The sequence below is a fragment of the Octodon degus genome, unplaced genomic scaffold (genome assembly GCF_000260255.1).
Source record: "Octodon degus isolate 3935 unplaced genomic scaffold, OctDeg1.0 scaffold00282, whole genome shotgun sequence".
Classification (NCBI taxonomy): domain Eukaryota; kingdom Metazoa; phylum Chordata; class Mammalia; order Rodentia; family Octodontidae; genus Octodon; species Octodon degus.
Genome location: NW_004524858.1, coordinates 1,057,746 through 1,077,365, shown reverse-complemented (window position 1 = coordinate 1,077,365; position 19,620 = coordinate 1,057,746). Strand labels below are relative to the sequence as shown.

Sequence of the window (19,620 nt, the reverse complement as noted above, 5' to 3'; positions counted from 1 at the left end):
CGCCCTCAGTAACCAGACAGTGGCCAGGCCAGCGGCCACCTGCGCGCTCCACCCTTGTCTGCTTCTGCTTTCGGGTCCAGCTGGGACCCCGCCTAGCCTGGCCGCAGCAGGGGGTCATCCCGGGTGGGGTCGCAATGGGGGGAGGACCCAGCCCCGACATGCAGGGTGCACACTAGAGCGGGGTGGGGGGGTCTGACCCCGCCGTCCCAGTCCCGCGCAGCCCCAGTCTCCTTAGCTCGAAACACCCGCGAGACGCAGGAGTCGGTGACCCCGGGGCACGTGACTAGGGCGCAGCTAGGGCGGGGCCAAGGACTCCGAGGCAGGGTTGAGAGCTTGGGGGCGGGGCCTCCGCCTAGTTAAAGTCCCAGCACCCCACCCGCTCCTGTCCCGTCCTGTCCCGTGGAGATGGCCCCAGCACCGCTGCTGCCATCTGTGATGGTGGTGCTGCTGTTGTCGCTGCTGAGCGTCCCTGCAACGACCCAGATCCCGTCCAAGGAGGTGGCCGCCTGCAAGGTAGGGACTACGATAAAGCGAGTGACACACAGGGGACCAGGGCCCGCACCCCATTCTTTCCGCCGGTGCCCCACGCCCAGGACTCCCGAGCCTGTGGTGTACTTGGCCTCTCCGTGAGTCCCAGTGGGACCGGGACCGGGACAGGGCCACCCGCCCTCATTCTGGTGGGACAGCTGGGGCGGCCGGAAGTGTGTGCCCTGGAGAAGAGTCACGGTGCGTGGGAGCCGGGCTAGGCTTGTGCAGAGGCGGAGGGGACACCGAACACAGGCCTCAGGCACTTGTGATATGCGCCGCCCCGCAAGCCCAGTGGAACGCGGCAGGCTTGAGCCCTTGAGGGGCTTCCCCAGGGGGTTCACAGGTGCGCCTAAGGGCCTGCCTGGGGTTAGGAAGCTGTGAAGTCTGTTTTGCAATAGAATTGAGATGAGGCACACTTAAGGACAGAGTCAGGAGCTGGGTTTTGCCAGGCGTGGGGACACATGCCCGCCACCCCAGCACTCAGGAGGCCGAGGCAGGAGGGTCACAGAGCTACCTAGGCAAGGTCTGGAAGGTAGGACTGCACTCACACGCTCAAGCGTGCGCCCCTGCAGGGTGCAACCCAGACTGGGAAGATGACAGACATTGTATCCTGCCCAGGAGCATGGCCTGTGTCTGCACAGGACCCCAAGGGTGACTGCGGCACCTCCGGTCAACGTCACTTTGTACTACGAGGCCCTGTGCATGGGCTGCCGTGGGTTCCTGGTGCGCGACCTCTTTCCTACCTGGCTGCTGGTGCTGGAAATCCTAAACGTCACGCTGGTGCCCTACGGGAATGCTGTGGTAGGCAGGCTGGGGAAACTGAGGCGGGGGCAGGGCTGCACCCGTCCCCAGTGCTCACGGGCTTGGTGTCCTGCAGGAGCACAGCGTCAATGGGACATGGGTGTTCAAGTGCCAGCACGGGGAACGGGAGTGCATGCTCAACAAGATGGAGGTGAGCTGGGGTGTCCAAGGCCGGGCGGGCAGGTCAGGGGGCCCCAGCCTCACACTGTCCCCACCCAGGCCTGCGTGCTGGACCAGCTCGAGCAGAATGCTGCCTTCATGACCATTGTCTGCCTGGAGGAACTGGAAGACATGGAGAAAAACCTGGCCCCGGTGAGAGGCCCCGACCTCACTCCGCAGGGGGGACAGCAGGGCCCTGAATTCAGCATTCCCAGCATTAGGGGGGCTGAGGCAGAAAGATCCCAGCCTGGGCTTCATAGCAAAACTTCCATGTGTAAAGCAGGGGCGTGGAGGTCTTGGGAAGACCTCCTGAAGGAGCCATCTGATCTTTGTATGCCAGGGGAGCTGGGAATGTGCGGATGCCAGGGTTCTGTGGGACATAACTGCCCATGGGCTGATTCACCTATCTGCTCATGTACACACTCACCAAACATCCAGGCCACCAAAGAGCCCTCACCCCAAATACTCCCAGCTTGGCAGGACCACAGTGTGGATGGAGGTGTGGAGGGGAGAAGGGTGTTCCTGGCAGAGGGAACAGAATGCACGGAAGCTCAGAGGACAGGAAATTGCAGTGGGGAGTGCAGGTACAGCGCCGAGCCTGGCAGCATGGATCGGGTGCCTGCTGTTCATGGGCTCTGCTGCTGGCGGTGGTGCCAGCTGCCCCCCAATGGTAGTGAGGAAGCGAGGGACAGTTGCAGAGATAACAGGGAGGAAGCTGAGGCAAGGCCTGTCCTGTCACAGTGTCTTCAGCTTTATGCACCCGATGTGTCGGTGGACAGCATCATGGCGTGCACCTCCGGGGCACGTGGGACGCAGCTCCTGCACCACAATGCACAGCTCACAGACGCCCTGCAGCCACCTCATGAATATGTGCCCTGGGTCCTGGTGAACGGGGTAAGGACCTGGGGTGGTACAGGGCTGGCTTCCCAGCGCTCTGGCAGGCTGAGGCAGGAGGATCTCCAGCTGGCGCCCAGTCTAAACAACTTGGTGATTTAAGGGGACCCTGTCTAAAGCCCGAGGCAGCTGAGCACAGAGGGCCCTGGGATCGCTCCTCAGTGCAGCAGAAGGGGCTGGGCAGGGGAGATGTGGGACCTTTCCTTTTGTTCCATGCAGAAGCCTTTGAAAGAGCAGAGTCAGCTCCTGAGTCTGGTCTGCCAGCTGTACCAGGTAAGCCTGGCACAGAGCCCTGGGGGGCCCCACTGCTGGGGGCAGAGGTGGCAGTGTCCAGTGGCAATGCTGGACTCCACGGCGTCCCCTCTCCAGGGCCAGGAGAAGCCGGATGTGTGCCCATCCGAGGGCAGCACTACCAGGGAAGTCTGCTTCAGATGACGGCAGGGCCTGTGGGAGCCACGGAGGAGGAGCAGCCCTGCCTGCCTCCTCCTAGCAGTAGCCCACCCTGTGACGAGCCGCGCACGCACACCCTACACCCCTCCTGAGCTCCAGATCATGCCTCGAGGACAGTGGTGCTAAATGAAAGCTCATTTGATAAATAATAAACCATTTTGGCTGTTGTCATTCATTCTTTTTGGATGTTGTTTGTGTGTGTATGGTTTTTTTTCTTTGTTTTCTTTTTTGATACAGGGTCTCACTGTGTACTCCAGGTGCTCTTCAAACTCCAACTGGACCAGTCTCCTGCTTAGCATCCTCAGTGGCGGGATGAGAGGACCCCTTTTCCCCCGCCCACTAGCAGCTACCTGCTGCCACTGCGCTCAGGTGCTGCCCTGGTACTCCAGGAGGTGGACTGTACTGCATCTAGCAGGACATTCCAAAGTGGCTACCGAAAATTTTAACAAGAACAGAATCCCCTGAAGTTGTGGCTTCTCTGAAGGAGCTGAGAAACCTTTGCCAACAGAGGCCCCTCTCATGGTGGCTGAGGCTGCAGTGACGCAGACACAAGCCCAGTTTGCCCAAGAAATTGTTCCCCGAAAAAGAAAGAAATTGTTCCTCCTGCAGTGACAGAGGGGGCTTGCAGCAAAGGGGGAAGTCAGGGCGCTTTCTTGGAAAGGAGAAGGGCTGGGGTGGGGCTGCCCAGGGTAGGGCCCGGCTGCAGAGGGCTGAGTGCCCTGCTCACCTGTCAGCTCGGCTCCGGGCCTGGGCAAAGTCCAGCCCGCAGCAGCTGTGCTGAAGTGCGCTGAGCCTCTGCTCCCCAGGCCTCCTGCTCCCCGGGCCTCCTGCTCCTCCGGCCTCCTGCCCGACGGCCCTCAGGCAGGTCCTCCTGACCCCTCGGGGCCGGGGCCTCAGCCCTCCCTGGCCCTGGGCCTGGGCCGCCCGCCTGCCTAGCACAGGAGCACCACACTGTACCTACACAGACCTGCCGCTACCTCTGCTTTCTTTAAATCTGTACTTTGCTCTGATTCCATCCTAGATCTGGCACTGGCAATCTGGCTCCCCATGGGGCCGTGTGGTAATCTACACATGGATTACTGGTTGCTGGCCAGGAGACAAGTGAGACAGGCGTGGGGTGCAGCCCCAAACATCCAGGGGGTGGAGGCAGGAGGTTCTATAAGAGGGTGAGGGCCGGCCAAATAGCTCAGCAGATTAAAGCGCCTGCAAGTGGGCGCAGCGGCCAGGGGTTTGATTTCCAGCCTGCCCTGCCAGCCCTGCCCCCGAGGCTCGCTGAGGCCCCGTCCCCGGAGTGGCTGAGCCAGCAATTGAGACCTGGCATGTGGTGCGCCTGTAATCCCAGCTCTTGGAAGGCTGTAAACAGGCAGATCACTACCAGTCCAATCTAGTAGTGAGACCCTGAGCATCCTGTAGACTCTTCCCTAAAATACAAAAAAAAAGAAAGAAAGAAAGATGGGGGCCTGCCCCTTAGCTCAGTTCTTTAAGTGACTGCTTCAACCAAGCAGTCAGGATCAGGTTGCTGTGGTTCGATCCTCACAACTCAAGTCAGCCAAACCTGCCTTGAAGGCATGCAGAGCAAGAAAGAAAGAAAGAAAGAAAGAAAGAAAGAAAGAAAGAAAGAAAGAAAGAGAAGAAAGAAAGAAAGGAAGAGAAAGAAAGAAAGAAAGAAAGAAAGAAAGAAAGAAAGAAAGAAAGAAAGAAAGAGAGAAAGAAAGAAGAAAGGGGGGTGAGTCCAGCCAGGAGGAGATAGTGCGTCCCTATCTCATAAATCCTGCCAAAACAAACGTGCCTTTAGCATGAAGCAGGGCCTCGTGGCACACACCCAATCCCAGCACACGCTGAGGGGAGCATGCCCTGAGGCCAGGAGTTTGGTACCAGCCTGGTCTCAACATGTTCAGACCCTGTCCCCAAAATAATAAGTTCATTTCATGTGAATTAAGTGTTTGCTTTTTCCCTGAGACATACTGTGTGAGAAACATTTTAGCTGAGGGGCCACACCAAAGCGGGTGGCGACAAGATTCGGCCTGCGGACACCACCATGAAGTACAGAGAACAAACACCTCCAGTGAAACACCCTGCTGCCGACAAGAACACAGGGGGCCATAAAGAGGATCCTACACTGGCTTGTGTTGCCACGCAAATTCGCTAAGACAGGAATTCACGCAGGTTGCAAGTGGCCAGAGAGGCCAGCGCTTTCATTGTTATTCATTAGTCCCGTTTGTAGTGCTGGGGAGGGAAGCTGGCTGCGAGGATGCATTCACAGCGCTTCGCAGGGAGCTACACCTCCAGGGCCTTTCCAAAATTTATCTGGCAACAGGATTTAGCTCAACTGCCCAGACTAGTCGGACTGGCAATCTTCCTGCCTCAGCCACTGAAGAAACTGAGATTGTGAGCCTGTGCCACCTTTTCCAGTTGTTTTTATTTTTACTGGTTTCTTTCTTTCCGTTCTCTTTCTTTCTTTCCTTCTTTCTTTCCATTAGTTAATTGAGACAGAATCTCACTATGCAGCCCAGGCTGGCCTCAAACTCAGAGAGATCATCCTGCCTAAACCTTCTTAGTGCTGGGATTACAGGAGCGCACCACAACACCTGGCTGTTTTTATTATTATTATTTCAAGAAGGTCAATGCAAGAACCTAGGTACAACTGAACAACTCTCACAAACCCCCTGGTTCCTCTCCCCCTACTTGCAGAAGAGATGGACTTCCACCATCTGAAGCTGCGTAGGTCACAAGACAGACTATCCTGTAACTCCAGGAGAAATCGATATCTGCCTGGTAACTAGATCCGAAAGCACGGGATCTGCCTCAGATTGGCCACCTTCGATTTGGAAGGCGGGGCTAAGGGCCCTGATTTGCTCGCTCAGTCCCTGTTTGCGGTTGGCTAATACTATAAGCAGGGGTGTGGCTACGGTTATCCCTCGGCCGGTTTATAAAAGCGCAGGGATACAAAGGTGCAACGTCACCTGTGGCTGAGTGACGCATATTTGCGATTGGTCCACCAGCTGGGGAGGCGGTGCACATTCTGGTTTGCGATCTACAGATCTTGCAAAAAACTATGACTACTTGTTACTGGCCAGTACTTCTGGGGGCGGGCTAAGCGTGCCCAAGACGACCAGCGATTGGTCAATGCCGCTTGGCCCGGGTATGCAGAGCGCGAAGACAGGATGGATTGGCGAACCCCGGTGTGGGTGGGCCCTAGGAGAGCAGTAGGGACTGGAGATTGGCCAGGGCAACTGGGGCGGGGCAGCACGCCGGTTCCTGGCGGGGTGACGATGGCGCCAGGTTCCTGGCGGTGGGTGCGCCGGGTCTGGGCGGCGGGGCAGCCCCTGTTCCAGGGCCGGGCGCTCCTCGTCACCAACACGCTGGGCTGCGGCGTGCTCATGGCGGCTGGGGACGGCGCGCGCCAAGCCTGGGAGATCCGTGCGCGGCCGGGTCAGACGTTCAGCCCAAGGCGCTCAGGTGAGGACCGTACTGCTGCTCTTTTATCTGTCACCCTTAACCCTTTGCCCAGACTCGGAGAGCCCGGGTCAGACAAGTGACCCGTGACCGGTGACAGACCCACCCGCGGGACTCTACCAGCCCCTCCCCGAGTGTCTGTCCACGGCACCCCGGCACCTCCACTCCGAGTGTGTCCCGTCCGGAGCCCCGGCGCAGCCCCTGCTTGACGTGGGGCTGTAGTGTCGCGTCCCCGGCTGCAGCGCCTGACCGTGCCCGTCCCCAGCCCGCATGTTCGCCGTGGGCTGCAGCATGGGCCCCTTCTTGCACTACTGGTACCTGTGGCTGGACCGCGTCCTCCCCGCCGCTGGCCTGCGCAGCCTCCCGAACGTCGTCAGGAAGGTGCTCGTGGACCAACTGGTGGCCTCGCCGCTGCTGGGCGCCTGGTACTTCCTGGGTAAGGACGAGAGCGGGCGTGCAGAGATGGCCCTGAGAGGCCCTGGGCTGAGGCGCCCGTGGCGGTGGAAACGGGACAGACCCGGCCTGATGGGGGTCATGTGACGCCCCAGGTGGGAGTGGGGACGCGGAGCTGCAGCACAGCTGAGATGGGAGAAGCCCAAGGCCTGTGCCCAGCCTGCAAGCTCGGTTTCCCGGTCGGGAAGGAGCCTTAATAGATGCGCTTCCCATCCCGGGGCTCCTCCGGTTCCGTGTTTGTGCGTATGAGCGCCTCGCTGCTTGTCGCGGCCCACATTGGCACATCTGCCCTGGTCATCCCGCCATCGCAGGAGCCCGCGGCCTCCACACTCGGTTTCCTTTCCAGGCCTTGGCTGTCTAGAGGGCCAGACACTGAGCCAGAGCTGCCAGGAGCTGCGGGAGAAATTCTGGGACTTCTACAAGGTGGGAGGAGCACTCCAGGGCCCCGCCCCCACTTCACAGGCCCCGCCCCTCACACCCTATCTCCCTGCAGGCTGACTGGTGCGTGTGGCCTGCAGCCCAGCTGGTGAACTTTCTCTGCGTGCCCCCCCAGTTCCGGGTCACATATGTCAACAGCCTGACGCTGGGCTGGGACACCTACCTGTCCTACATTAAGTATCGGGTGAGCATGGATGGCCCAGGCAACCAGGGGACTACTGGGGGAGAAACACCTGTGTCAGCCTCAAATGGCACTGCAAATGCAGCAGGTGAACTGTGCCGTGACAGTCGTGACAAGCCTGGTGCCGGACCAGGTGCCGCTGTGACCACATGTCCTCCCCAGGCTCCTGCGTGATTTGAGTGGGGCTCACCCCTAGTGCAGGGACTGGCAGAGAGGTGTGCCGGGTTTGCCTGGCAGTGAGTGAAGCTTCTTTGTGACAGATCCCTGGGACCCTGGCACCCCAGGCTGGGGACTGAACTTCCCTGCCCAGAACTGGATGACAGACAGGGCCGGCCACCTTGGAGTGACCCTCTTCAGCCAAAAGGGGACTGACTTGCCCAGCTGCGGGCAGGGGTCCTGGGCCTCAGGTTGGTCTCAGCTGTTCAGTGTGAGCTCGCCACCCTGGGCCCAGCTCAGCCAGCCTGGAGTCCCAGGCCCTCATCACTGCCCTGACCAGGCTCTAGGCACGTGACCAGGCAGCCACCCCAGGGTGCCCTGCCACTCCTCCAGAGGAGCCTTCTGCCTCTGGCATACACCGAGAACCCCATTAAACTGCTATCCTGGTGTCCCCGGGCAGCCACACACAGGGACACCGCGTGGTCCATTCGCTTTATTGGAGTGTGGTGGTGTCATGACATTTCCTAGGGGGCTGGGGGGCACATTTGACACTCGTGTCATCAGAACAGGTCTGGGGGGCCCTTGGCACCCCACCCACCCAGGAAGCTGGGACCGTGCAGTACGGACCTGGCTGTCATTGCCAGACACTGACCCCTGGTCCACAGGGTCCCCAGAGTAGTGGCCTGGGCCCCCACAGAGCCCAGGGCAGGCAGGCAGCCACCTCCAGTCACCAGACTAGCCTGCTCCGGGTGTCACCTGGCCCCCTCTGTACAACCAGCAACTGTGATGGGGGATTAGAAAAACCAACAGGGAGATGGGAGCTGCGTGGAGCAGGGTAGGGCTTCATCAATAAATAAATAAATAAATAGCTACGATAATAAATAAGGGGTGGGGTGGCGGGGGTGGGACTGCCACCCCAGGGGGCGGGGCGGGGCGGGGCCCTCAGCAGGCACAGTCCTGGTGCGGTGGTGCCTGCTGGTCGGTGAGCTGCGGGCCCTGCTTGGCGCCTGTGACCGCAGGGTCGGCCGTGTCCAAGGACTCAGACATCTTCTCACAAATGACGTCCACCAGGCGCTCGAAGGTCTGCTTCACATTGATGTTGTCCTTGGCGCTCGCCTCAAAGAACTCAAACCCTGGGGCATGCAAAGCGGATGCCACATGGCGCAACAGCTGGGCTGCCCTCCTGGCTCCCTCCGCCTCTGGGCCCCTAACAGTCCCTGCCCCTCAGCTCGGATCCAGGCTGTGTGACTGATGTTTGCCCCAATGGGCCCTCTGTTCCAGCCACAGAGAGTGCAACACACAGAATCTCTCCCACTGCTCTGTTTCCTCTGCCCTGCAACCTACCCATGCCACAGCCTCATTACACCATGGGCCGACTCTAGTCACAAAGTGAGGAGCCCTTTAGGGGCTTAGCACCTCCCGACATGGAGCCAGGCAGTGAAGTCATCAGAATCAATCACTTTCTCTATGATGAACTCCTATACATCCATCAAAACCCATCTCAGTGGTTCCGGGCTCTGCCCATTTGCAGAAAGTGTGAATTGCTGGATTCAAATTCATGCCCTGTCCTGCCTTACCACACACCTTAGGTGCGTCTCATCTCCTCACTGCCCCTTGTGTGGCCCGTGTGGCACTCACCAAGGTGGTCAGCCAGCTGCCGGCCACGCTCTGACGACACCACTCGCTCATCTTCCATGTCACACTTGTTGCCCACCAGCAGCACCTGGGCGTTGTCCCATGAGTAGGTCTTGATCTGAGTGGACCTGCAGGAGTGGCCACTGTGTTTACAGCTGGGAGGCCTCACGCCCCGCCCTGAGGACCCGGGTTCTGACCATTTATGTCTGACACGGGGTCTCACTATATAGCTCAGACAGGCCTTGAACATACTATGTATCCTAGGCTGCCCTCAAACCTAGGGAGATCCTTCTGCCTCAGCCTCCCCAGGGCAGGAATTCCAGCCCTGCGCATCACACCTGCACAGGACCTGGATGGGCCCACAGCTTCTGTCCTCCCACTGGGGGTGTGGATTCCTCTACATGCTCACAGCTCTGGGCCCTTCTCTCCAAGCCAGGCTGGGCGGGGTGAGGGCCTCACCAGTCCTGCACAGCATTGAAGGACTCCTCGTTGGTGATGTCGTACATGAGGATGAAGCCCATGGCACCACGGTAGTAGGCGGTAGTGATGGTGCGGTACCGCTCCTGCCCTGCCGTGTCCTGTGGGAAGGAGCCAGGGCTCAGTGTGGTTGAGCTGTGCAGCTCGGCTGGGACAGGGACAGCTTTCAGGTCTCCTGAACCACCCTGCAGAGCCACCTTGCCTCCAGCACTCCCTCAGTCACTCAACAAACATGGCTGGGTTGGCCCTCATGTAGGTTCAAGGGATACAAGGCTAACCAGAGGACAGCAACCGCCACACAAATGCAACCTAAGGGGCCAAAGTGAGGGCGCAGAGAAAGAGGAGGAGAGGCACAAAAGGGGGTGGGGAGGGGTGTAAGGCCGGGAGAGCCAGGCACACAGCTAGCACGCCAGCACTGGGGAGGCTGAGGCAAAAGATCGCAAGTTTGAGCCCAGCCTGGGTACATTAGTGACTTACTAAGACCTTGAGTTAAAACAAAAATCAAACACCTGAAGAGGTAGCAGGCACATGATGTGCACAGTGGAGGGACCCTCCCACGGAGGCTGCCCTCCAGCCTCAGGGACGCCATCCCAGGGAACAAGACCCAGCTGAGCTTCACATCTAGCAAGCCTGAGGATGTAGGAGGTGGGAGCCAGGCTCGGCCCACCCAGTCCAGGCCAGGGTGGGAATGAATGAAAAGGGAAAGGAAGCACCAGACTGCTCCTGAGGGTGAGAAGGGTCTGCCACCCACCCAGATCTGCAGCTTGATCCTCTTGTCATTGCGGTAGATGGTCTTGACCTTGAAGTCGATGCCCACAGTGCTGACAAAGGCGGGTGTGAAGGAGTCGTCGGCATAGCGGAAGAGGAAGGACGTCTTCCCCACACTGCTGTTGCCGATGATTAGGATCTTGAACATGTAGTCGAAATTCTGGTCTGAGGACTCCTTCTGCCCATAGCGAGAGTCTGTGGCAGACGCCATCTGGGGAAGCAAAGGGACAGTGTGAAGGGGCTCCTGCATCCCCACCTGCCACACTGGGAGGGCTGTGGGATGCAGCCTGCCCTAACCCCACAGGGAGCCCCAGTATTCATGGGGTTCCACAGCATTCTTGCCTTGACCTTGAAAGCTTTCCAAGGAGGGGCTCAAGGAGTTGTGAGCAGGGACACCCCTGTATCCCGGATGAGACTGTGACCCTAAACCTGGTGGAGCATGGGACTGGGACGGGCCACCCCCATTAATTGTTCCAGGCCCCGGGAAGGTGTGCACCAGAGCCCACAGCCACCCTGGTCCCAAGCCCCTGGGCTCAGAGCCTGCACTGAGGCCGCTGCACCACGTGACAGAGGCGGGGGCAGGGTGTGCGCGACTCACGTGCAGCTGGCACCACTCGCACCCGCACACGCCCTGCAGACACGAGTGTGCGAACCCTCAAGGCCACAAAGGGCGGAGACACCACACCTGTCCACATGTAAGCCTGCGCGTGGGTACGTGCAGACCCACCGAGCGCCCTGCTCCCTGCACCCACCGGGACATGGAGCCCTGCACACTGCCGAGCACGCACATGCACCATCCACGCACTTCCCTGCACACTGTGCGGCTGACGCACACCGGGGCCCTGACCCCGGCCCGATTATCCGAGCAGACCTAGGTTCATGCACAAGTGTGCACAGCCCTGGGCACAGGCGCGCACGCACACCACGCGCACGCGCACGCAGCAGCCTTCTGCGCGTAACCAGGGGCGCCGGTGCGCCCTCCCCTCCCCCTCCACCGCAGCGCTGGGCGGAGGTGCGGGGTGGGGGGCGGGCACATTGGGGGCGCTGGTGCTCGTGAGGGCGCCCGGGACCCCGACCCCGCCGCGCGTGTTCGCCCTGCCCCCCTCTAGCGACCCTGCCGCAGTCAAATGAAGGTTATGCGGGCCCAGGCCGGGGCGCGCGGCCGCCGGAGCTCACCTCGCTTTGCACCCAGGTGGCAGCGACCGAGCGGCAGGGACTTCTCCGGCGATGGCGGCGACGGGCCCCCCGAGCTGGCGTGGGGCTGCGCGACAGCAGCGGTGGCGTGCGGACACAGCTTGGCCCCTGCAGTCCGCGGTGACGTCCTGCAAAGAGCGGGGCGGGGCTGCACCTGCAGACGCGGCGTGACGCTACCGGGGCGGTGTCTGGCATGCAAATGTATGTGACGTCATGGGGGGTGGAGCCTCTTCCAAAAGCAAGGCCAGAGCAAGCTTTCAGAGGAAGAAGAGGCGGAGCTCTCCCGCAGATTGACGCTTGGGAGGGGCGTGGCCAGTCCTGGACCGCCCCTGGAGGTGGCCCCAGATCTTGCTCCGCCTCTGTCCGCCTCCTGGGCGAGGTTATCATGAGGCTTTTCGTTGGTTTAAGTACTCGAGCGACTGACAAATTAACCAATCAGACGCTATGCACTCCCTCCTCTTTTCAAGGGTGGCTCTCAGCCATTTGAAGGGCCGAGAAGCGGAGGCCTTGTCCGAGCCCAAGGCTTGGGGAACTGCTTCCCTCCCCGCCAGCTAGCACCCCAGGTCCGCGTCTCCTGTAGCCCCAGCCTCGTCCAAGGTGCAGACTCCTCATTAAATGCCCCCTACTCTTTCAGAAATGGAGAACTGGACTCCGGGGGATGATCGATCCATGCCCTACCCCAATATTTAGGGCTTAAAATAAATAAGAGGAAAGAGGGGTCGAGAGGGCCCCATTCAGTTCCTAATGTGTAATACCCCAAGATGGGGGCTGGCAGAGATCTCACTCTCCCCGTGTATTAAGTTGTAAGAAGCAAAGAGGAACTGAGATCAGGACAGCCCCCTCCACGCCGGTCCCCACAAAGGAGAGGAGGATGGGGCCCCCAACCCTCCTTCCCTGTCCCCCCTTTCATCCAGGAAAACAAGAGGAAGTCGATGCGGGAGAGAGGCCCCCAGTCCCCATCCCGGACTGCTGGCGAGAGACTCCACGCGTGGTCCCGAAACCTCAAGAAAAACTTCAGATTGTGGGGGCAGAGACCCCAGGACCGCACCCCACCCCTGAGCTCGGATTGCCCCTCCCTCGTTTTGCAGCACAGCTGCGGACACCGGAACCCCATCCCTGGGCCCCCTCCCTGAGCAACCGGCCTGGGCTGTCTGCTTGTAGACAGCTGCCGGCTGCGGGGGCGCCGCGCCCAGAATAGCTGCGCCAGGGCTGGGCGTAGGGTGCCCACCACAACCCGCTCCGCGCGTGGGGCTGGCTCTTCTCTCAGGGTGACCCGTTTATCTCCCTCCCCCACCCCACAGCGGAGGAGTGGACAAATTCAGAAAAACAAAGCATAAATAGCAGTTATGTGCACATCCCAGATGGGGGTCTGGGCCTTCCGCGGGGAAGGGGGAGGTTGAGTCAGGTGGCTACAGAAACACCCGGGGGCAGGCAATGCTAGCCTGGGCACCTGCTTCTGTTTTGTTTAAAGATAAAAATAACAGCCTGCGCGTGATAGCTGAGTAAGTGAGGCCACCTGGGAGGCTGAGGCAGGCGGGTTGCGGTAGGAGGCCCGGCGCGCGTAACAGCTGACAGTAAAATCATGAAAAGGGCTGGCGATGTGGCTCAGTGCGCAGGCCCTGGGCTGAACCCTCAGTGCCACCCAAAAAATCTTTTGGCTTTTATTGTAGGGCAATTTATTGGAGAAAAGGAATAAGAACTAGGAATCGCTCCTGAGCCGCACGGGTCCCGAATGGGTTGCCCCAAAATGCTTTTTATTAATCATGCTCATGTATCCACTAGAGGTGTGTGAGCTGTGCCAGGCAGGTGCCGCGGTCCCATGCGTGAGCGAATGAATGCGGATTTCGGTCCTGGGGGTGAGGGAGGAGCTCGAGGAAGAAAAAATGTTACGTCTGCGGTGGGTCAGGTGGATTTTAAGGCAGAAAGGTGAACCGCTGCGAGAAGCAGATTCCAGCACCGGCCTCGTCCTTTGCAAATTCTCCGCAGCGAGCACGCCTCCCCTCCCAGGACAGGGGAGGAGACGCCCCGCGCCCACCCCCGCCCCCAGGTCCTGTCTCTAAACACTGGTGAGGAACTGGCCCAAGTTGGCGCCCTGGGCGGCTTTTGTTCTTTCCGGGCGGAACCTCAGCGTCAGTGCTGACGAGGACGAGCAGCCGCGGTTATCATAATATTTATGATCGAAGCCAGCTGTTACCCGAGCGGGGCCGCTGAATGACGCGAATCGTGTGTGTAGTTCCGGGCCTCACAGCACTGAATGCCGCCCAAGCTGGGCTGGACTCTGGACTCGAACCCAGCCACGCGCCGCTGCGCCCCCCCGATGCCGCCGCCAGGGGGAGCTGTTGGCCAACATTGGCTCCTGGATGGCCGGGTCCTGGCGGATGAACCACACTTCGGTGCATCCATCTGCTCACTCATCAAATAGGTCTTTGCGGAGGGTCGGTGTAAACCAGGCCAGCGCTCACCGCTGAGCCGAGCCCCCTAGCCTTATTTTTTATATTGTGTCATCGTGTTGCTAAGTAGCCCCGACTGGCCTTGAAATCGCCACCCCGCCCCAGCCTCCCCCCCCCCCGCCCCCACAAGCTGAGACATCAGGCACCACACAGCCCCTGGCTGGGGCACTAACATTAAACAGAGGGTGTCTACAGGCCTACAGAGTTTAGCGAACAGCAGAGAAAAGTCCAATAGCCCCAAATCTCGGTGACATTTCAAGCGGGTCTCAGGTACCACCCCCTCAACCAAAGTCCAGGCAAGGCCTGGGATCACGCCATGGAGGGAAACTGAGGCCCAGATGCAGCTGTGGTTGGCAAGAAAACACTTCCCACACTCCAAGGAGAGCCTGGGGCAGCTCCCGCAAGGAGACAAAGCACCCAGCGGCCCTGTCACCTGTTAGGGAGGGAGACCGCAGGTGGCTTGCCATTAGAGTCCCTGCAGGCCAAGCACTTGCCTAGCATGGGAGCACCCCCAGAGCTGCCAGAGAGAAGGGAGCGGAGAGATGATGTGGTGGAGGGGAGGAGGAGGAGGGAGAGGGCGAGGGGGAGGGGAGAGGGAGGAGGAGAGGGAGGAAAGGTGAGGCATGAGGATCCCACATGTAAATCTAACCCACCAACTCTGCAGTTTAGGGAGACCCGCATCTCAAGACGACAAAAAAGCGGGCCGGGGTTGAGCTCACTGTGCAAGCCTTGGGCTCAGATCCCAAAATACCAAAGGGAAGTAAAATGGAAGCAGGGTGGCGACTGCGGTGGCTGCCTGGGCCGCTGGCCCAGAAGACTCAGCCAGGGCTGACAGAGGAGGGGTCCTGGGGCTTCCCAATCCCCTCTGGGGCAGGCTCAGTTCCCTAGAAGCTCCAGGGGCCCAGAGGGGCCCAGGTCCTCGCTGGGGCGGGGGACACAAGCTAAGTGCTTGGGGCATCTGGGGCCACCGCTGCTTCCTCCTCCGTTTCCTCCAGAGTCAGCTCAAACTGGAACCTGGAGGGGGTCCCCCGCTCAGAGCCCACAGAGTCCAAGGGGCTCCGGGGAACCCTGCTGTGGTACCATGACCTGTTATCCTCCAGCGTGTCCAGCAGGTCCTGAGCATCAGGGTGCACCAGGTCAGCCCACGTCTCCCACAGAGGGTGGGCAATGTAGTCGATGAAGCCCACCTGGAAAGTGGCACAGGGAGGGCAACAGGCAGGCAGTGAGCCATGTGGGCGCCACCCTACAGCTGGTGCATTTGGCCACAGTTTCCACTGGTTGTCGTTTCATCTCCCAACTCCTATTTAACCTGCAAAACCCTATTCCTAGAACTCACTGTTGAAATTCAGGGGGAGCTCAGGGGCACAGCATCTGCTAAGCATGTGTGAGGACCTTGCCAGCGCACCTGGGACTTTTCCACCGAGGCCGTGTGCTTGTCGCACATGGGGCTGACGTCCAAACCCGACTGGCGCTCCCGGTCCCCCTGCCGGAAGAACTCCGCCATGATGCGGTCCGTCCACCGGCGGTAGAGGGGCAGCGGTTTTGTGGGGTTGCTCAGGTCTGCACAATGGACCAGGTTCTGCAGGACCTGTGGGGACCGAGGCTCGGGGTGCTGGCCCAGCCCAGCCTGGCCCACCCCCCGCGCTCCGGTGGAGAAACAGAGGCATGCACAGGAGCCGCCCGCACCTGGATGCGGTCTGCGTAGGTGTCCAGCAGCAGGACGCCGAGGCTCGTCACCTTCTTGGTCTCCACCATGGTCTTGAGGTCAGCCAGCAGGTTCATGTGCTTGGACATGTCGGTGGCCAGCACCTGGGGACACCAAGGACAGGGGTGAGGGCCCGGCCCTGGCCTCCAGGACCTTGCCGGGAAACCGCACTTGGTGGTCCCAGGCCTGATCACAACACCCACCAGGGGGCTGGTGACTCGTGGTTGAGGACCCAGCCGGTGCAAGGGCCCTGGGCCTGGCGGGGACAGCTGCAAGCGCGGGTGAGCCCACCAGGCTCACCATGTCGATCGCCATCCTGCGCAGGCTCAGCCACTGCTTGGCGCTGAGGTTTTGGAAAATGTCGCAGTTCTCACCCTGCAGCAGCTTGAAGCCCACCGCCAGGTGGTGGTTCTCCAGCACGGAGATGTCGTTGTACATCAGCGCCAGCTCTGACTCTGTGGGAAGCCAAGAGCCTAAAAACCCACTCCGCCCAAAGGCTGATTTTCCAACTCCTTGGAGAACTCCTACCCATACTTGGAAGGCCCACCTGAAAACACCTCCTCCTCCTCCCCGAAGTCACCGAGGACCCTCACCGTAACCTGACTGTGCAGAGACGGGAGTGTTTCGTTCAGCTCTACCTAGCTGTGTGTGAAAAGGAGGGCCAAGCCCAGCCGTCCCCACACTCACTGGTGTTGATCAGAAACTGGTTGGAGACCCCGGGGTGGTCCACATCATGGATAGCGCTGGCGAAGAGGGCGGCCAGGACCTCCAGGTCTGTGAACACCGCCTGCGCAGGAGCAGGCTGTGAGGGGGGGGGCTGACCCCGCCCACTTGCCGCGAGCCCCGCCTCTGCCCGCCGTGAGGGGCGGTACCTGAAGCGCGGGCATGGCCAGTAGTACATGCGCGGACTGCGCCACATCGGCAGCGTGCAGGCTGTTGTGATAGGCCACATCCACATGGTAGTGAGCCTCCAGCGTCAGCAGGTAGGTGGCCAGTGTGTCAGCTGGGATCTGGAATGTCTTCAGCAGGTCCCGCTCCTGGTCCATCACAGGCCCTCAGTCCCTGAGGCTCCAAAGCATGTTGCTTCTATTTGGTGCCTCTTCTGAACTTTTACACAACCTTCAAAACCCTGTGCTGCAGGATGCCCTCCCTCGCTCTCTCTCCTGAGCCTCTTCAGTCTCCGACCTCTTCTATTCCACTCCCCATTCCAGGACTGTTCTCTCCAGGGCTCAGGGCTCTTTTTGGAACCAGGCCCAGGGCTGAGGCTTGTAGACAACATAATATTCAACCTAGCAAACTCCTATTCATCCTTCATTACCCTACTCAGAATATCCCATTCAAGAGCATCAGGGAAGCTTGGAAGAGTGCGTGTCCCTGAGATGTTGGTAGGAAGAACAGAAGGAAACCCTGGGATATGAGAAGCACAGGCAATACCTGGAAGATGCTGAACAGGATGGCCGTCAGGGGCCGGTTCCCACTTAGCTCGGCCACCCTGAACACGTCAAGGCCCCACTTGCTGGTGTCTTCCAGCTCCTGAAATGTGACCATCAGTGGTTCCGGCAGCACTGCAGAGCCGACACAGAGCCCGCCCTGCCATTCCCTGTCCCACCTTTGCTAGCTGCCCCTCCTGGTCCGTCTCTACCCCAAAGCGCGGGACAGCCGCTGAAGACAGGCCAGGCCGGGTGAGCCCGCCAAGGGCTGGGATCTCGGACAGAGGCCTCGGGGGCAGCTCCACATCTGCGTGCTGGTCTGTGGGAGGTGGGGGCTCAGTGGAGACTCAGCTCTGGACGCAGCCCAGCCCCTACCTCTCTGAGAGGTCGCCCAGCCCCATCGTGCCCTCTCCTCTGGCAGGGCTTTCAATGCTCGCTTCGGCTAGGTGTGGCTCTTGGAGCGCAGTGTTCTTTCCATCTCCCGGGATGGAGACCCAGGCTCTGGCACCCTCCAACGGCAACTTCTCCTCATACCTGAGTCCCAGCTGTCAGCCCTGTCCACCCAAAGATAGCCCGTTCCTCCCTAGCTCACCCAGGAAGGTCCGGGAGATGTACTCGGACACCTGGTTCCCAGAGCGGCTGGTTTCCGACAGGTGGGTCAGCTCTCGGTTCAGCATGCGCTTGAACTGCAGGCGACAAGGGGACGGTGAGGGCCGGGTGCATCAGCTGAGTAGGGGACAGGGGATGGCCACCCCACTCACCTTGGTGGAGGCCATGTCGCCCACCGAATGCCGCGTGTGCAGCGCCTCCAGCTGGTCCAGGCACCAGTCCAGCTCCGCCAGCGTCTCCAGCGCCAGCATCTGCGCCGCATCCTCTGCGGGCGAGCTCGTCAGCGATAGGCCTGGCCCTGCCCAGCCAGCCCCACCCCATTGTTTGTGCCTACACCCCACACCGGTGTGAGGTGTAGGTGTGCGAGCTGGAGCCTGGGTGGCAAAGGCCAGGGGACATTGAAGAGGGGAGGGGTGAAAAAGATCCACAGCCCTGGGGCTCAAGAGGTCACAGCGAGCTGGGCATGGGTGGCCCTCGGGGAGGCTAGGGACAGGGCTTTACCTGCAGCTGGAGGGAGCTGGCTGCTAACTGGAGGGCTGGAGACAGACGCTGACCTGCGGCAACAGGAGAGAAAATCAGGGACTCTGCCCCAGGCCCCGACTCCAAGGCAGCCAGACTCCACCCCCAGAACGGTAGGCCTGCACCAGGCCACCCCCACAAAGCAGTCAGGCCCCTCCCCCAGGCTATCCAGGCCCCTCCCCCAAGCCACCAGGCCTAGAAGCCCCAGCCCCTGCCTGCCCACCCCCTTTTCTCATTTCTGTCTCCCCTTCCCTCTCTTCTGGGATTTCTGGTGTACTGAGGTTGGAACCCGGGGCCTTTACATTGAAGTAAATCCCGGCTTTTTTTTTTAGACACAGTCTCCTAAGTCACTAAATTGCCCAGGTTTGGCGCATTTATGTATTCATTGAGGCAGTTCTATGTAGTTTGGGCTGGACTTGGTCTCACTATGTAGCCCAGACTGGCCTCAAACTCTTGGTAATCTTCCTGCCTCAGCCTCCCCAGCACTACAATTACAGGTGTGCATCACCATGCCTGGCTCCAAGATGGACTTCAAGTCGTGATCCTCCTGTCTCAGCCTCCCAAGTACTGGGATGGCAAGTGGGCGCCACCACGCAGCCCTCCAGATGACGCATCTCGTGGGGAGTCCGCCAGGGCACCCCAGTGAGCCCAGCCCCCACCATCCTCTCTACCCTGCATACCCGACTGCCCTGCTGCCTTGGCCCTGGGTGAGTGAAGCCATGTTGCTGCGCACGGTCCGCAGACTGGCCAGGACCTGTGGGAGGCAGGGTCAGTGGGGCAGGGGAAGCTCCACCCAGGCTTCCCAGCAGGATGCGGGGTGACACCCACCTGGGCAAAGGGCGTCACAATCAGGTCTTCTCCGTGTCTGCAGGAAGAGCACAGTCAGGGAGAGCCCCAGGCCTCTTAACTGACTCCCCCAGAGACCCACAGCCATCCCTAATCAGCCATGTTCAGTGTCTCATACATGGAAAACTGGGTGCCAAGGGCATGAACAGTCTCCACAGAATCGGACAGAAATGATTATTTCTGTTTTCATTAAGCTACCAGGACGCTCAAATCTATATGTTGGTTTGCTTACTACTAATATATCCGGGTTACCACTCCCACCCCAAACCAAGCCAAGACCAAGCGAATAATACCCACTGATACAAGGGGCTGCACGCTCGACTGAATAAATTAGCTGCCTGGCAAACTCCTACTTAAACTGGAAAACCTATTTCAGAAGGTGCCTTGGGGACCAGGGAGATGGCTCAGTGGAATAAATGCTTACCTGGCAAGCTCAGGGGCCTGAGTTCAATCCCCTGTTCGGCCAAAAAA

The 19,620-nt window shown here is 60.0% G+C and overlaps 4 protein-coding genes across 6 annotated transcripts in view; 2 read left to right on the top strand and 2 right to left on the bottom strand.

The window, feature by feature from the left end:
- Positions 1-377: 377 nt before the first annotated feature.
- Positions 378-3,000, top strand: Ifi30 (IFI30, lysosomal thiol reductase). Its single transcript, XM_012512847.2, has 7 exons — positions 378-513; positions 1,147-1,329; positions 1,406-1,480; positions 1,549-1,641; positions 2,230-2,382; positions 2,602-2,655; positions 2,752-3,000. Exons 1-7 carry the CDS (start codon positions 406-408, stop codon positions 2,815-2,817), a joined length of 732 nt encoding a protein of 243 aa, XP_012368301.1. The 5' UTR covers positions 378-405; the 3' UTR covers positions 2,818-3,000.
- Positions 3,001-5,888: 2,888 nt separating this feature from the next.
- On the top strand, positions 5,889-7,976 carry Mpv17l2 (MPV17 mitochondrial inner membrane protein like 2). The gene is made up of 5 exons (XM_023707170.1): positions 5,889-6,291; positions 6,554-6,724; positions 7,088-7,164; positions 7,235-7,363; positions 7,621-7,976. The coding sequence occupies exons 1-5, from the start codon at positions 5,997-5,999 to the stop codon at positions 7,654-7,656; spliced, it is 708 nt and encodes a 235-aa protein (XP_023562938.1). The 5' UTR covers positions 5,889-5,996; the 3' UTR covers positions 7,657-7,976.
- Positions 7,977-7,991: 15 nt separating this feature from the next.
- On the bottom strand, positions 7,992-11,723 carry Rab3a (RAB3A, member RAS oncogene family). The gene is made up of 5 exons (XM_004646860.2): positions 11,573-11,723; positions 10,380-10,607; positions 9,611-9,729; positions 9,155-9,279; positions 7,992-8,649 (listed from the first exon to the last, which is right to left on the bottom strand). Exons 2-5 carry the CDS (start codon positions 10,605-10,607, stop codon positions 8,459-8,461), a joined length of 663 nt encoding a protein of 220 aa, XP_004646917.1. The 5' UTR covers positions 11,573-11,723; the 3' UTR covers positions 7,992-8,458.
- A 2,947-nt stretch (positions 11,724-14,670) lies between these two features.
- Pde4c (phosphodiesterase 4C) overlaps positions 14,671-19,620 on the bottom strand; it is a 15,743-nt gene continuing 10,793 nt past the window's right edge. For all 3 annotated transcript variants that reach the window (XM_023707156.1, XM_023707157.1, XM_023707158.1), the window contains 13 exons: positions 19,132-19,168; positions 18,984-19,057; positions 18,286-18,338; positions 17,937-18,049; positions 17,768-17,861; positions 17,355-17,494; positions 17,180-17,278; positions 16,618-16,782; positions 16,433-16,532; positions 16,046-16,200; positions 15,727-15,849; positions 15,446-15,628; positions 14,671-15,227 (listed from right to left, as the gene is read on the bottom strand). In XM_023707156.1, coding sequence (XP_023562924.1) covers positions 14,982-15,227; positions 15,446-15,628; positions 15,727-15,849; positions 16,046-16,200; positions 16,433-16,532; positions 16,618-16,782; positions 17,180-17,278; positions 17,355-17,494; positions 17,768-17,861; positions 17,937-18,049; positions 18,286-18,338; positions 18,984-19,057; positions 19,132-19,168 — 1,582 coding nt within the window. In that variant the 3' untranslated portion in view covers positions 14,671-14,981. The remainder of the gene's footprint in view (positions 15,228-15,445; positions 15,629-15,726; positions 15,850-16,045; positions 16,201-16,432; positions 16,533-16,617; positions 16,783-17,179; positions 17,279-17,354; positions 17,495-17,767; positions 17,862-17,936; positions 18,050-18,285; positions 18,339-18,983; positions 19,058-19,131; positions 19,169-19,620) is intronic.

Coding starts and splice junctions, on each gene's coding strand:
- Mpv17l2 (XM_023707170.1), top strand. CDS start 5,997: ATGGATTGGCGAACCCCGGTGTGGGTGGGCCCTAGGAGAGCAGTAGGG. Junction 6,292..6,553: donor GTTCAGCCCAAGGCGCTCAG/GTGAGGACCGTA, acceptor GCCCGTCCCCAG/CCCGCATGTTCGCCGTGGGC. Junction 7,364..7,620: donor TGTCCTACATTAAGTATCGG/GTGAGCATGGAT, acceptor TCTTTGTGACAG/ATCCCTGGGACCCTGGCACC.
- Rab3a (XM_004646860.2), bottom strand. CDS start 10,607: ATGGCGTCTGCCACAGACTCTCGCTATGGGCAGAAGGAGTCCTCAGAC. Junction 9,730..10,379: donor GGATCAAGCTGCAGATCTGG/GTGGGTGGCAGA, acceptor TCCTTCCCACAG/GACACGGCAGGGCAGGAGCG. Junction 9,280..9,610: donor TTCAATGCTGTGCAGGACTG/GTGAGGCCCTCA, acceptor CCACTCCTGCAG/GTCCACTCAGATCAAGACCT.
- Ifi30 (XM_012512847.2), top strand. CDS start 406: ATGGCCCCAGCACCGCTGCTGCCATCTGTGATGGTGGTGCTGCTGTTG. Junction 1,481..1,548: donor GCATGCTCAACAAGATGGAG/GTGAGCTGGGGT, acceptor GTCCCCACCCAG/GCCTGCGTGCTGGACCAGCT. Junction 2,383..2,601: donor CCTGGGTCCTGGTGAACGGG/GTAAGGACCTGG, acceptor TGTTCCATGCAG/AAGCCTTTGAAAGAGCAGAG.